This window comes from Adiantum capillus-veneris, chromosome 10 (assembly GCF_014529385.1).
Source record: "Adiantum capillus-veneris isolate H3 chromosome 10, ASM1452938v2, whole genome shotgun sequence".
NCBI lineage: Eukaryota > Viridiplantae > Streptophyta > Polypodiopsida > Polypodiales > Pteridaceae > Adiantum > Adiantum capillus-veneris.
This window is the reverse complement of record NC_140940.1, coordinates 150,765,363-150,781,348: the sequence shown is the minus strand read 5'-3', so window position 1 is coordinate 150,781,348 and position 15,986 is coordinate 150,765,363. Positions and strand designations below refer to the sequence as shown.

General features: G+C 41.8%; 4 protein-coding genes across 4 annotated transcripts; 1 reads left to right on the top strand and 3 right to left on the bottom strand.

Annotated features, from left to right (window-relative positions):
* The first annotated feature begins 5,601 nt into the window (after nt 1-5,601).
* LOC147449867 (protein ANTAGONIST OF LIKE HETEROCHROMATIN PROTEIN 1-like) lies at nt 5,602-7,725 on the top strand. The gene has a single exon (XM_086522712.1). The coding sequence runs from the start codon at nt 6,632-6,634 to the stop codon at nt 7,379-7,381; it is 750 nt and encodes a 249-aa protein (XP_086378838.1). The 5' UTR covers nt 5,602-6,631; the 3' UTR covers nt 7,382-7,725.
* A 184-nt stretch (nt 7,726-7,909) lies between these two features.
* LOC147449866 (uncharacterized) lies at nt 7,910-9,187 on the bottom strand. The gene is made up of 4 exons (XM_086522713.1): nt 8,978-9,187; nt 8,818-8,884; nt 8,548-8,646; nt 7,910-8,135 (listed from the first exon to the last, which is right to left on the bottom strand). The coding sequence occupies exons 1-3, from the start codon at nt 9,081-9,083 to the stop codon at nt 8,550-8,552; spliced, it is 270 nt and encodes an 89-aa protein (XP_086378839.1). The 5' UTR covers nt 9,084-9,187; the 3' UTR covers nt 7,910-8,135; nt 8,548-8,549.
* A 4,404-nt stretch (nt 9,188-13,591) lies between these two features.
* Nucleotides 13,592-14,008, bottom strand: LOC147449865 (uncharacterized). Its single transcript, XM_086521640.1, has one exon. It carries the CDS (start codon nt 14,006-14,008, stop codon nt 13,592-13,594), a length of 417 nt encoding a protein of 138 aa, XP_086377766.1.
* A 562-nt stretch (nt 14,009-14,570) lies between these two features.
* LOC147449864 (uncharacterized) lies at nt 14,571-15,686 on the bottom strand. Its single transcript, XM_086521639.1, has one exon. The coding sequence runs from the start codon at nt 15,684-15,686 to the stop codon at nt 14,571-14,573; it is 1,116 nt and encodes a 371-aa protein (XP_086377765.1).
* Nucleotides 15,687-15,986: the final 300 nt, after the last annotated feature.

Here is a 15,986-nt window from a genome sequence, read left to right as displayed (position 1 = left end):
AGTACACAAAACGCAATGGGTGTTGCTATATGGTAACATGTCCAAAGTTCTTTGTGCATGTTAGGAAATAAGACGTAGCTAAATAGATAATTGAGTAGATTACTTAATGGAGAGAGACAGATTTATATACACGAGATTATAGAGTAGAGAGAGAGAGAGAGAGAGAGAGAGAGTACACACGATATACGTGGTTCACCCAATGTGGGCTACGTCCATGGGAAAGCAGCCACTCAATGGCTTTAGTACTTCAAAACAAGAAGTAGTTTACAAAGGGATTATACCCTTAATGGAGCTCCCGCCTTGCTTCACTCTCACCACCTCACACTCACCTTGTTGCATCAACTTCACACTGTGAAATGTGTGTAGAAATGGCCTCCTTTTATAGGCCAAAAGGGCTGCCCTCTCTTATGAGAGACAGCCATGAGTAGCCGCCCTTGTGCGAATAAGTCCAAATCGGACCCTCCAATCCGCCCATGTGTGGCCGCCCTTGAGAAGACAAGTCCGCTTTTGAATTCGGCCATCGGCCATTGAATTCGGCCACCGGCCACCGGTCATTGACTTCTGACCACCGGCCACCGGCCATTGACTTCCGACCATCGGCCATCGGCTACCGGCCACCGGCCAACCGACCGGTTGTTTTCCGACCACTTTCCGGCCGATGGCTTCTCCTCATAATGGGGGCCTTACAAATGTGCGCTTTTACCACAGAAAATGACAAGGGTAAATCAAGCTCCATACTTAACAATCTCCCACTTGGAGACTGATCTCCAAACCAAACCTGTGACTGCTTTCCGTTCTGGCTTCTTATCCTAGAATGCCGATTGAAGATGAGCAAAAGCTCAACTTCTCCTTGTTGACCACCTTTGTAAACATGTCTGCAGGATTTTCACTTGTATGCACCTTTCCTAGCTTTAGTTGTCCCTCTTCCAAAAGAGTGCGTATGAAGTGATATCTCACCTCAATGTGCTTTGTCCTTGAATGAAAGGCTGAGTTCTTCGCAAGATGGATAACGCTTTGGCTATCACTGTACAAGACACAATTGTCTTGTTTGAATCCAAGCTCTTCTAAGAATCTGTGAAGCCACAGAATTTCTTTGCTTGCCTCCGTCATTGCTACATACTCTGCTTCCGTGGTAGAAAGTGAAACCACTTTCTGCAGCTTTGAAGCCCAGCTTATTGCTGTGCCTCCAACCGTGAACACATAGCCAATAGTGCTCCTTCGAGTATCTTTGTCACCTGCCATATCTGCATCAGCATACTCTTCTAGAAAAATATCAGTTCCTCCAAAATACAAAGCATTTGTTGTTGTCCCTTTTAGATACCTAAGTATCCACTTCACAGCTTGCCAATGCTCTTTACCTGGGTTGTCCATGAACCTACTCACAACTCCCACTGCATGTGCAATGTCTGGCCTTGTCCACACCATAGCATACATTAGAGAACCTACCGCTGCAGCATATGGAACTTTAGACATATAGGCTATCTCCTCTTGTGTCTTTGGACACATATCCTTCGTTAGTTTAAAATGACCAGCCAAAGGTGTAGAAACTGGTTTTGCATTTTGCATTGCAAACCTTTCTAGTACCTTCTTGATGTAATCTTCTTGAGATAGCTCTATTGTCTTCTTCGTCCTGTCCCTTGATATTTTCATACCAAGTATCCTCTTTGCAGCACCTAAATCTTTCATTGAAAAAGATTTGGACAGCTCCTCTTTTAGGTCTTTGATGTCCTGCATGTTAGCACTTGCAATCAACATGTCATCAACATACAACATTAGGATGATGAATTTCCCATCTCCCAAATTCTCCGTGTAGACGCAGTGATCCGAGTTGCATCTTGTGAATCCATGATCCAACATCCATCGATCAAACTTCAAGTACCATTGTCTTGATGCTTGCTTTAAACCATACAAGCTCTTCTTTAATCTGCAAACCATTTTCTCCTTACCTTTTACTTCATACCCCTTTGGTTGAAGCATGTAGATTTCCTCCTCTAAGTCACCGTGAGGGAATGCCGTATTTACATCCATTTGCTCGAGATTTAGATCATGAGCAGCCACAAGGCTTAAGACAAGCCTAATTGTGTTGGATCTGAGGCATTTAACTTTGGTACCTGTTTCATTCTCCACAAAGGCTTTCCACCTTTGAAATATGGAAAATACATCGGATTTATTCTTCATGACATAAACCCATGTTTTTCTAGTCGCATCGTCTATGAATGTTACATAGTACAATGAGCCACCAAGTGATGGTGTACTTGCAGGACCCCAAACATTAGAATGAACCAACTCAAGTTTTTTATTTTTTCTTTCATTTCTTGATTTTTGAAATTTTACCCTCTTTTGTTTACCATAAACACAATCTTCACAGAACTCTAAGTCCACTTCTTTCAAACCTGGTAGAAGCTTCTTTGTTTGAAAGATTTGCATTCCTTTGGCACTCATATGCCCAAGTCGGTAGTGCCACACCGCACTGTCAACTTCTGTAGTTGCTGCACAAGCTGAAGGTTGCGTGCTAACAGTACAGAAGTAAAGTGTACCGACTTTTTCACCCTTGGCAACCACCAAAGATCCCTTTGAGATCTTCCACCGTTTGTTTCCGAATGCAATGTTGTGACCTTCATCATTCAATTGTCCTGTAGAGATCAAATTTTTGCGAAGAGAAGGAACATGCCTAACATCTTTAAGCTTCCATTCATTTCCGTTAGCAGTTTTGACAGAAACTGTACCTTTGCCGACAATCTCACAAGCTTCATCATCTCCCAAGTATAAATACCCAAAATTACCTTTGGTGTAGTCTTGGAAATGTTGCTTGTGTGGTGTCGCATGGAATGAAGCCCCGGAATCTACTATCCAGGAATTAGACACATTGTCTAATGAGAGAATTAGAGCATCTTGCTCTACTTTACCTGCCACATTGGCCTCCGATGTTGGCTTGCTGTCTTCAGACTCTGTCTCCTTCTTCTTCTTGGACCAGCAATCCTTCTTGACGTGGCCCTTCTTGCCGCAGTTCCAACATTCAAGAACTGACTTTGTGCGTGACTTGCTCCGCCTTGAGCGATCACGACCCTTTTGGTTTTTGAACCTCTCCTTAAGCCTTCCTCTTGTTTCCACTGATAGTGCAGCACTTGATGATTCTCCTGTGCTTCTCCTTCGCATTTCCTCGCTTAGGAGAACACCCACAACATCATCAAACTTAAGAGTATTTGTGCCACAGATAGAATTACTTACAGCCATCACAAGGCTGTCCCAACTATCCGGTAGAGATGATAGTATAAGGAGAGCTCGCACTTCGTCATCGAAATTGATTTTCACTGATCGAAGTTGACCTATGTTTGTGTTAAAGTCATTTAGGTGTTCTGCAACTGAACCATTCTCTGCCATCTTTAGATTGAACAAGCGCTTCATAAGAAATACCTTATTGGATGCCGATGGTTTCTCGTAGAAGTCGTCAAGTGACTTCATCAAGTCCTCCGTGGTCTTCATCTCTGAAACATTGAAGGCCACCGTTGACGCCAAGCTTAACCGGATTGTTCCCAGTGCCTTTCGATCAAGGACAATCCATGCTTCATCTGCCATTGTTGCGGGCTTCTTCGCAAGACCGCCTAGTGGCAAATAGAGGTCCTTCTGGTAGAGATAGTTTTCAATCTGCATCTTCCAATGTTGGTAGTTTTTGCCGTTGAACTTCTCAATCTTGAGCTTCCCTTCCTCCGCCATAACTCCCACTCAATTCAAGGAATCCTTTCCTTGAGATAATTTAGCTACGAGCAAACCTTGCTCTGATACCAGTTGTTAGGAAATAAGACGTAGCTAAATAGATAATTGAGTAGATTACTTAATGGAGAGAGACAGATTTATATACACGAGATTATAGAGTAGAGAGAGAGAGAGAGAGAGAGAGTACACACGATATACGTGGTTCACCCAATGTGGGCTACGTCCACGGGAAAGCAGCCACTCAATGGCTTTAGTACTTCAAAACAAGAAGTAGTTTACAAAGGGATTATACCCTTAATGGAGCTCCCGCCTTGCTTCACTCTCACCACCTCACACTCACCTTGTTGCATCAACTTCACACTATGAAATGTGTGTAGAAATGGCTTCCTTTTATAGGCCAAAAGGGCTGCCCGCTCTTATGAGAGACAGCCATGTGTAGCCGCCCTTGTGCGAATAAGTCCAAATCGGACCCTCCAATCCGCCCATGTGTGGCCGCCCTTGAGAAGACAAGTCCGCTTTTGAATTTGGCCACCGGACATTGAATTCGGCCATCGGCCACTGGCCATTGACTTCCGACCACCGGCCACTGGCCATTGACTTCCGACCATCGACCATCGGCCATCGGCTACCGGCCAACCGACCGGTTGTTTTTCGACCACTTTCCGGCCGCTGTCCGGCCATAATATTTCGGCGAAAAAGAATATTCCGGCAAAAAAAAAAGTCTCGGGGGCCTCCGCCCCCGAGGCCTTTAAAGTTGCCCCTGATTTTTGTCCGTGAAAATTTTGGTTTCCGGTGAGTGATTTTCCTTCACGCACGATGGCTTCTCCTCATAATGGGGGCCTTACAAATGTGCGCTTTTACCACAGAAAATTACAAGGGTAAATCAGGCTCCATACTTAACAGTGCAAGCTTCAACTTCACAAAACCTCAAGACAGACACGCAAAAACCATTTGCAAATTCTTGACAGTATTCCAAACTCTTGAAAACATCAGATAAGGTTTAGAATACTTTGTTCTTTAATCATTTTATTGTGTTGTGTTGTGTTCTCAAATTTACAAAAGCTCCTAAGGGCATCTCTCTCACAACGTTGCCAGTAATTCAAGGCAGTTGATGGACATGACGTCTGCTAGTATGAGCAATCTTGAGAGTGCAAAGATACGTTTCCTTGTCAATAATTTGTTGTAATTCCAAGCACAAGGCTGCAACCAATCTCACAGTTTTCTGTGCCGAAGGAGTTTTCTTTGAAGAAGCTGCCATTCGGATACGAAACATTGCGCGGACTCCTTGCGATCGCCACTTGCGACCAAAAGATAGTGGACGACACCAACTGAAAGGTGTTGTCAACCATCCCTCTTATGAACACAAAAATTAAAAACAAGTGTCAGCTACATGCATCAATAGATATTAACTTGTCTTGGTGTTTGCTTGCCCGCATGCAATGGATTTTAGAATGTCACCCACATGCATGTATTTGTGCTCCATGTGCGGCAATCATTCCATAAATCACATCTATTCAGCTTGAACGCTCCACGACAACCTGCATGGGAGAGTAGGGGACTTGAACCGCTTGCCCACTTAGTTTGCACCAGAGTGGATACGCCATGCTCTCCTTGGGGAAAGGTTAGTTAGGCAACTAGTCCACTCTGCAGTGATTCTACTAGCCTTACTAACCCCCCTCCTGCAAACAAAACCACGAGTAGGGGACTTGAACCCCTTGCCCACTTAGTTTGCACCAGAGTCCCTCCCGCCCCGCAAACAAAACCACAAATAACATCAAAAGGACATACTATTGAACAAGCAAAAGAAAACTGGTCCTGTTTTACAAATAATAAAGTTTGATTGATTAGTTTGGTTCAAATGCTTTGTAAACCCGATGATTAGTTTGGTTCAAATGATTTTGAATGCCTCATCTTTACATATCCAATCCTGGAAACAAAAATATTGCTTTGCTGAATGGAATGGTGCACCGTGGCCCATCCAAGTAGGGATTGCATAGGCAAGTTGTCAGTACCTTTCACACTCTTCTTACTCTTTGCAACTACACAACAAACGAGGCATCCGAACGTTTATTTCTGATCAGGAAAATATGGATAATGAACATATACTTTTACTCTCGATAAAATGGTGTCAGTGGCAGAACTTGCATCGTCAAAAAAATGTCTACCTTCGACATGTCTGAACTGATGAGTTTCAAGAATGGCTCAAACTATTACAGGAAAACTACAATACAAAGACACACATACATACAATAGAGGAAGATTCACATTGACCTCCCAATTATCGGTTGGTGGTGTTCAGGTTGCAAAACATAATAATTTTACAGTTGGATCAAGAAGTATGTGAGCATCCACCTTTAAGACAATATCTTCGTTGCCTTCACAATCAAACCATATAGTAGTGGCTGGTGTTTGCTTTTGATTGTCTGGTTTTGACAGGGTTAATTTTTTGGTGATTTGTTGCTCCTCTATGTACTTGCATCGTTTTGCGTCATTTGCTGATGTCATATCTAGAACCCGTGTAGGCAATTAGATTGGTTCAAAAACATTTGCTGATCTGATATCTTCAGTTTCCATCTTTTGCTGATCCTGAATTATTATGTTCTGCAGGTCTCAGAGGCATGGATCTTAGGCAACATTTGAGAGCTACAATTCCATCGATAAATGCTTTCATGTGTGCCTTGCTTCAAGAGTGGGAGTCTTTGCATGGTATGGGGCCTCATGCATAGACTGAGGAGGAGCAGATAGAGTTCGAGGAATACATTGCCCCATATCTGCCTCTTTTGTGGGCAGTAAGCTCAGCACAACGCACCCCTCTGTATGAAGGATCCTTCAATGACACGTTGGGTCGATGGTACTTATATAAAGCCATGCTCATCTATTGATTGGTGGAACAATTTTGTGTTCTAGGCTCGTGTGGATGAAGGGCGGTGGAGAGAGATTTTCAAGCTTCCTGTCCACCTCTTCACAAAGCTTGACTGACCTCATTCGCAAAGATGTGCAACAAGAAGACATACCCGCCAGATTTTGTAACTTACCTGGTAGGATATTCATTGTGGAGAAGAAGGTGGCAATATCTGTGATGGTGCTTGTGTTTGGAAGCACACATTACCATGTGGCAAATGCTTTCGGTTGTGGAAGGTCTACTGTCACCACCTTCATCCACAAGTTTGTCCGCTCCCTAGTCCACAGAGGTGGACATCTTATCAAATGGCCAACTACAGAGTCAGAGATGCGAGACGTAAAGGATGGCTTTAGAGCTCTGAGGGGTATGCCCAATTATTGTGGAGCCATAGATTGCACCCACATCAATATGGATTTGTCTAGAAATGAGCAAAGTGAACCTTGGCGTGATCGCTACGGAAACTACAACATGATTTTGCAGGGAATCAGGGACTCCAACATGCGCTTCCTAAATGTGAATGTGGGATGGCCAAGATCATGTAACGGCAAAAGGGTTTTGCGCAGCTCAGGGATGTATAGGCTTTGCCAAGGAGGAGACTGCTTGAAGGGCACATCATTTGATTTCCATGAGTTTATACAACTCCACATAAAAATTGCAGCGAGAAAACTTCCCTTCGACGACTCGCTCTGCAGGCGTCATGGTCCAATAGGAGTCTTTCCCAGAAGGCGTGTTCTTTTCCCAATCACTAATTTCTCGATAAGCTAAGAAGCATTGACACGCTTGTACTTTTCATAGGCTTGCTGCCAATCGACCAGGAGACCTCATGACGAGCACATTGCCACAATATCAATCCATTGCTCCTCAGTGGTTTTAATCTTCTGATACAAATCTGATGAGCAACGCTCGTCATCATAATGCTTTTAACACTCCATGAGAACCACCTGTGCACGTTGATCCCAATGAATCTACCATTAGGAGCTTTTCTGGGCTTGGTGGCTGCTTTGTCTTCTGCCTTTTGTCCACACTTGCGACCTTTCTTGGATTGCACATTGGATGTAGTTTCCATTGTAATTGCAGGCATGGACACTTCAACAGGCACATACACTTCAGTGAGCAATTGTATGTTGGGCACAAAGTCATTGGCAAGAGACTCCTCAATGCTCTGGATGGAGTTCCTATCGCCTGCAAGTGTTGAACGTCCACAACGGCATGTGAAAGAGCAATATTCTCCCCGAGATGGGATGGCAATAGAGAGATGTGGGATGGCACTAATTGCCTTGCATTCACTGACATAGTTGCTTGTCCCCGCTGATGTGAAAATGCGCTCGCTTGACTCGTAGGAGACAAACCTTTCAACACGTCCTCTTCCTGTGGGGTTGGGACATTTGATTCAAGTCTACAGGTAAAGCCGGACGCGGAACCGGGTTGGACATATTCGCCGTTGCAGCATGAGTTGGTTGTGTGTTGCGGTTTCTGTAATGCACCACTAGTCGGCCTACGCAATGGTGGTGTCCCAAAGCTGGCACGAAATGCAAAAGGGTTTTGGAATGACATGATGTACGATACCTATTAGAGAAACAAGAACATAACATGGTCTCGTGACAATGATTCATAGGGCAGGTGACAATGCTTTGTAGTCATTTCACATCGGAGAGGCAATGCATTCACGAAGGTAAGGATGATTGGATCGATAAAAAAAACAAGCAAACGAAGAGGGTGCAAGGAGACAAAGATTGCACCACGGACCTGTGGCACATACCCACGAAAACTACGGTGTCCTGGTGCAATTGCGCAATCATGTCAAAAATAGCCTATCCAAAGCAACCAACTGTAGCACTTGGGGCAGCATCTACCCAGTCACCAACATGCAAAGAAAGGAATGAAGGAAAAAAAAATCATGTGAAAAAAACAGTCTTAGCATCACTTCTCACCTCTAATCGTTGTCCTTCCTGATTGATGTCACTGAAGCCTGTGCTGGCCTCCTCAAGAGCTGTCCAATGTCACGAGTAGAAGGTCGTTGGTACTTGCACCTGTGGAGAAAGTAAACGTCAGTGTTTCACAGGGAATCGCAACATGGCACCTCTATTCAAGTTGGAAACAATGATGCCTCTCTCTCTCTCTCAGGACACAAGGGTGACTGTAGCAAATAAGTTTCGCAGACTAAATAATGAAAGGCCCAAAACAGGTCAGCTGCAATTTACCTCAATGGAGGAAGAACACTCGCGCAGGAGCAGCTTTTGAGCTTATCATGCCGCAAATGAAATCCTCCTATCAGCAAGACCTACGCCATACTCGATACCACATCTCTCTCTCTGGTGAGAACCCAATGCAGTTGAGCAGGTAAAGAAATTCTATGACTACCTTGGCATGTAGTTGAGTTTTTGCCTTTGATTTCTGCCATTTTTGGCATTGACGAGCATGCTGGCTTATGGAGAAGTAGAGCCAGCCTTTTATTGATACGACCCATACAATCTCAAGCTAATGTGTGCGCACTCACGATGGGAGTAGCACTTGCACTGAATCTGCTGCAGCAGTGATGGCGAGTTTCATGGCAGTGACGGCCAGCCTGGGTGGCGCAAGTTGGCAGTTGAAGGTAACCCCTACCTTTTCAATACAGTACAAGCCTATAGTGGGCATACCAAAAACTCCAGTGCCACCAAGAGGCACACGAGAGGGCGTCAGCCGTAATAGAGAAAACCTCAATTACCCTGCAGTCACCAAGGTAGTAGTAGGTACTTGACTTATCCCCTCCTTTTTAAAAGTGGACACAACCACACCTTGGATTGTTTTGACAACAAAAATTTTGAGAGGGAGAAAGTGTATGTGTGTGTGGAGTTTTTCACTCAAACAAAAAGAGGGAAAGACAAGGACGTTCAACACTTAAACAACACTAGTATGTGACCCGCGCGTTGCTGCGACCAAGAAGGAATATCATTCAATTTTGTGTAGTCCCCTTCTTGCAAGCTAATTGGTTAATTATAATAAGTTCAATAACCAAAAAATATATAAAAAAGCATTGTGCTTCATTAATGTTCCTTACCTAACAACTTCAACGCTTTCAATAATGTGTACTACATCATGCGTACTAAGTGGGCCTCTCCAACCAGGTGGATCTAAATGAGGAAATTGTTAGTTTGAACACCAAGCTGAAAATTTTACAAAGATATATACTTAGATCCTACCATAAATAAGAAACAGCGGATGATGAAGCATCTAGCTAAATGTAGATATTATCCAATGCCTTCTTTGATGTGGCATCTATAAATACAATATTTCAACCCCATTCAAGAAACATCATAACATCAGCTTTTCATAACAATCGAAGTGTATAGAGAATTGAATCAACATAGCAACTATAATATGTGATCCATATGTTGGTGCAAACCAAAAGAGTACACTATTAATACCATTGAAACTCTTAAATTTGTAACAAAATCTTAGTTCTCAATCACTCGTATACATGCATAAGCCATAAAATTTCAACATTTTCCACATAATGAGATGAGAAACATGAAAAATATTGCACATATGCAACAACTTAAAACAGAGGCAACACTTATTTTTGAGATTTTGATGCCTTTTTTGAAAAGAAATAACTCCAAATGCAATACCAATAAACCTTCAAACAATGAAAGATTTTATTTATGATTTACATTGTCCACTCCATGCAAAATGTCAAAACTCTTAAGAAACAAACAAAACAGTTAGTGGAAAGGATGCTTTGGTGGAGTTTCAATTGGTAATATATAATAATTATAATAATAACATCCAAATTTCCTACACTATAATACATCAATGACCCTTTTGTAAAAACAATCCCGCAAACTCTATCGATATCGTCTTGTTTGAACCTTCCACGATTAGGATACATTATACAGACTTTGTGGATACACATCACAACAGGGTCTCAATGGTCCTAATTGCAACCTTGAAGCTCACATAGCTAAGCATAGTTGTAATGATGGAAGCCTCTTGTCTAACAACATGCTACCTTATGTCCCCAAGCCTCAAAGGTAGTACCTCATATTGTTTTGACAAAAATATCATCTCAACTAAGGACTCAAAACTTAATTTAAGTATACTCTATGGCTTCATGCCATGTAGATCAAGCAACACAAGTATAAAACCAACAAAACAACATGTTCACTAATTTATCCTACCAACGTAGTTCAAAGCAAGGTATGCTCTAATACATCAAAACAGTGAATCAAATTAACACACAGAAGTACATGCTTCAATATTTCTAGTAGCCAAGGTTGAACGTTGCTATATGGCACGACCATCAGAAGATCGAGCCATCTTTGTCATCAACGCATTCAATCAATTCAGATGGACCTTGAGCCGGGTTACCTCTCCTTCCAGAGCAAGGACTTGGTCCTTCAGTGCATCAATTTGGATATGGATTTCCCTATTGGGCATGTGTGAGCTTTGCATTGATTCAAATTGTTGCTCCATACGCACCAACATGTTGAATTGGTTCTCCTCAACCTAGGCGATTCCTCCATTGAAGCGTTGTGCACATAAACGCACCTCATTGCGAAGGTCAATAATTTGTTGGCCATTCGCTTGCTGAGTCACGTCCAAAATTGCTTCCAAGTGTCGTTCAAAGTCCAACTGCATAGACTCACTATGGGTAAAGAAGTTCCATAATACAGCCATGAGTTCGTGATTCCCATCATTTACCATAGGATTAACAGAAGAGGATCCACACATTGAGCACTTCTCTTTGCCGCTCGAACATTGGCAAACCTTGGAGGAGTAGACTCAATACCATCAGACTTAGTCTCAATGATGGCATTGTTATTATTCTTTTCCATAGATGTACCATTAAAAAGTACATCACAATGCATATAAAGCTGAATTTTGTGTCAACTACCACGAAGGAAGCAATCCCTTGCACAATATTACGAACGTAACATCTTATCATACAAAAAAAACATAATCTACACAAAGCAAAAGAGGTGCAAGTTCAGGAAAAGACACAAAGAGACTTTAGAGTTTTCTTCATGCAACATGCATGATTTTCTCTCTTTCTTATTGCACACCTCTCTCTCTCTCCCTCACACACACACACTCTCAACATAGCAACCTATATATCCTGTCACAAATGTGAGGATCAATGCATATAATTGTTATGCTTAAACAAAGATCTCTAAGATATGAACCTAATATATTGGATCCCTCAAACTCAAATAGCAAGTGGAAAACTCTACTGCATAGAATTACAAAGTCATAATAAACACCAAGACATTTAGAAATGTATCCATATCTTCAAAGAAAATTGCCTAAAATGGATCACAAACATGGCAAAGTTGATGATATGTTTGTCATAGAAACAAACACAATCAATGACACTATTGTGCCACAAATCAATTAAGAGGCAAAATTAACGTAGCTTGCTTCATCATGCAATTGGCAATCAGCTTGGAGTTTCTCCATTCCCAAATTAAGGACCGTTTTTCCATCCCAAGGTTGATTATCTCTTGGATTAACAAACAAAAGTAGTAAAAAGGGAGACTTTTTTTGGAATAATACAATCGAAGCTCCAAACACAATAATTTACACGTACCAGTTATTGTAGCTATGTATGGTATTGCCAAACATGCAAGTTGTTTAGGCAAGTAGATTTGGTAGATCAAATCAGCAAATCTAGAACTCTGGAGGTACTCCCAATCATTGGGAATAGAGTATCCTTCATATCTAGCAAACCACTGAGCATCATCTTCATCTTGGGAAGACACACACTCCTTCCTTATTGAGTAGACACCGTACTCAACGTCGGAGAAGTATGCCAAATACGCAATGTAAAATATCGATAATGGCAACTTCCTAAGGTTCGTAACACATAAGGAAACAAAAAAACCATGAGTCTTACTTTATGCCAAGGGAATTCCTAATTTCAAGCACACACACTTGGTCTTGTAGTGCTTGCGGATGGTCCTAACAATTTTTTTGTGCGGCAAAGGCGCACACCAAAAATGTGGCTCTGCTTAAAATAATGGGAAAAAAAAATCAAGGTCCCAAAGATAACACAATAAGTCTCCACATAATGTCTTAATGGTGGACAAAAACTACCAGGATGTGGATGATCTTACACATTTAATAGAAAGGACACCTCGGAGATGTAAGAAAACCGATCCATGATCTTTATACCCAAATGGAAACAAAAAAATAGACAATGTAATGGAGAGAGATAGAAAATTAATTCATGAAATAGTCTATGATTTGAAACATATACAAAGAAGAAGACAATGATGAGAAGGATTGGAGCCTTCATATGGCATTGATTAATATCTCATGGTATTGTTACTGCAATTGTTTTGTAAATTACATCAACGTCATATAGGAGAATTTTCACTCCAACAATTGAACGTGCACGTGATAATGCAACATACAATTGTCCATGAGTGAAGACCGGCGTCACCAGGTTGGCCCTGTGACTTATTTATCATTATATAGAAAGAAGGATTGGAACCTTCATATAGCATTGTTTAATATCTCATGGTACACAATGTTTGTTGTTAGTGCAGTTGTTTTGTTTACATTAACGTCACGTAGGAGAATCTTCATATAGCATTGTTTAATATCTCATGGTACACAATGTTTGTTATTAGTGCAGTTGTTTTGTTTACATCAACGTCACGTAGGAGAATCTTCACTCTAGCGGCTGAACTGGCACGTGACAATGCAACATACAATTGTCCATGAGTGAAGACCGGTGTCACCAGGTATAGGCCCAACATGGCAATGCTTTGGCCCTGTGACTTATTTATCATCATACAAAATGCCAATCTAAGTGGAAATTATCTCCGTCTAAGAACAAATGGCAACTTTGTACCAGAATGCACAAAACATATTCGAGGGATGAAAACCCAAGTGCCAACCCATGTGCCTGTAATAACTTATGCCTCCAAAACTCTTGCATGAAATGCCTTGCACACCAAGCGTGTCCCATTACATAGACCTCGATTTGGATCAATGTTTCGTAATAGAATTATTGGGGCATTCATCTTCAACTCCCAAGCAATGTGTTGGAAATCCACCCCCCAAGGTGAGACTATTTAAAAACTCCACAGAGTATAAGAAAGGATCTTGCATCGAGTTTTCCACCAGAGAGTCAGCACTAAAGTATTGCACAACATCACCTTTCATTGTGTACAGGGCCTTAGCATTGAGAATATCAACTTCAGAGTTTTTTAAGGCAAGGATGGCCCGCTCTTTGAAGTATTCTGCATGGACCACATCTTTATCAATTTTTGAAGATGAAGAAAGCACCATGTGACGGGGGATTTCTATCATCTGTTCATCACTGATTGTCAAAGTCCCATTTCTTACATCCATAAGCCATTCTCTATAGGTAGAATTTGCAACATCACCACCTCCCACACGCATGTTATGTGCCAATTTAAGGATCTTCACATGATTCCATAAGTGCGATCGACAAAGTGTAGCATCAACAATGTCAGCATGCGCTCCCTAGAACACCACTGGTAAGATTTTTCTGACATCTCCCCCAAGAAGCAACACTTTTCCACCAAATGGATTTCTTGAGCACATGATATCTTGCAAAGACCTGTCCAAAGCTTCGAAGGCATATCGATGCATCATAGGAGCCTCATCCCACACAATCAACTTACACATTCTAAGCAATTCAGAAAGTTGACCCTGAACAGGGATATTGCATGTGCTGCAACTATCAAGGTCCAAGGGTATCTTGAATCTAGAATGTGCAGTGCGTCCATTTCGCAATAGCAATGCTGAAATACTAGAAGATGCTGTGGCCAATGCAAATTCTCCTTCTCCACGCACGCGTGACAACAAATATTTATACAAATAAGTTTTCCTAGTCCCTGCAGGGCCATCTAGGAAAAAAATAGCCCCACCATCAATAGTCAATCCATGCAAGACTTCCTCAAAAGCAATTCTTTGGTCTTTATTTAGAGTCTGCTCCATTTCACGTGATGGATAGTTCTTGTATCGTGTCAAGGCATTGCTCTTGGAAAAGCAAGTTATTTTCATCACGTGTCACAAAGCGCTCATCAGGCATTGAAAGTCCAGGAAATTCAGCTAGACTTCGTCCAAAAGTACCAAGAATGTTATGCAAATCTCTCAACGCATACCCTTGAGCAACTTGTGTACATCCATCTAACGACTCATATCTCATCTCTAACATGTGTTGGTAGTCCTCAGACAAAAAACATCGAAATCTTTCCCACAAGAGATGAGGGGAGGAGGGTTCACAAAACAATAGAATAGTCACAAACAAATGTCTCAATTGCAAGCCTATATGTGTACTGCAAGCTTCCTCCATGCATCCGAACGATTCCCCATCATCTTCTAAGATATCCCTTGCAATGCATGCTGCCTTGAATGTTGGAAACAATACACCATTTTCGGAGCTTAGATCCTCAAATGATTTACATCCTTTACAAACATAATATCGTTCACTTGCAGAGGGCTGCACAAAATATATCCGCCCAATAGTGTCCCCACGACGTCTCTTTGTCCATTTTTTGGAACCCGAATTCCACACCCACTTTTGAGGAAAATCAATGTACAAACTATCATTTGCATCAGGATTCTCCAAGTTGCATGTGAACCACTCTGTCAAAGTGGTCTTCTCTGCATTGTCCCTTTGCAAGACATCATTAAGTCTATCATTATCTCGAAAAGTCACCATTCGACCAGCCGGAACATGCACGCTCAATCTCTGAACAACTGGTGCGTCATTGTGCAAAGGATATTCAAAAATTCTCCAGCAAGCCTCAGATGCAGATACATAGTGGCCATTTGTGTACATGTCTATCTCATCAATGTTCTCCCTTTGTGCATCACGTACCGATGTATGGAATCTTACAGTTGCCCTATCATGCCCCTTGTAGATGTACTTATAGACATACTTGACAGCTGAAATTGTAGAGCATACCTCAACATTGATATGTGCATTAAATAGTGTTGACAAAATAGGATTATATCGCACAAACCATCGGTTATCAATAGTAGAACCCCTAACCTTGGCGGTGAAGCCATTGTTTCGTCGCACATAAATGGGGTAGCCATTATTATCCATGCTTGTTTGCTCACAAAAATGAACATGGATATTTTCTAATACACCGGCCATCAATTATGCAAGGAGATGAACGATTGAACTCACCACATGGTCCATGAATGTTACAACTAACAATGATATCATGAAGCACTGGAAATCGATTTTTATCTGGCAGCTCTGCACAAACCATCTTGTCATAGTCAAATGTTGATTGAGGCTTACATCGAGGATCTAAAATCAATAATGTATGAGAATGTGGCAAACCTCTCTTTTGGAACTCCACGACATACATGTAAGCCACCACTTTCCCAAAGATATCTT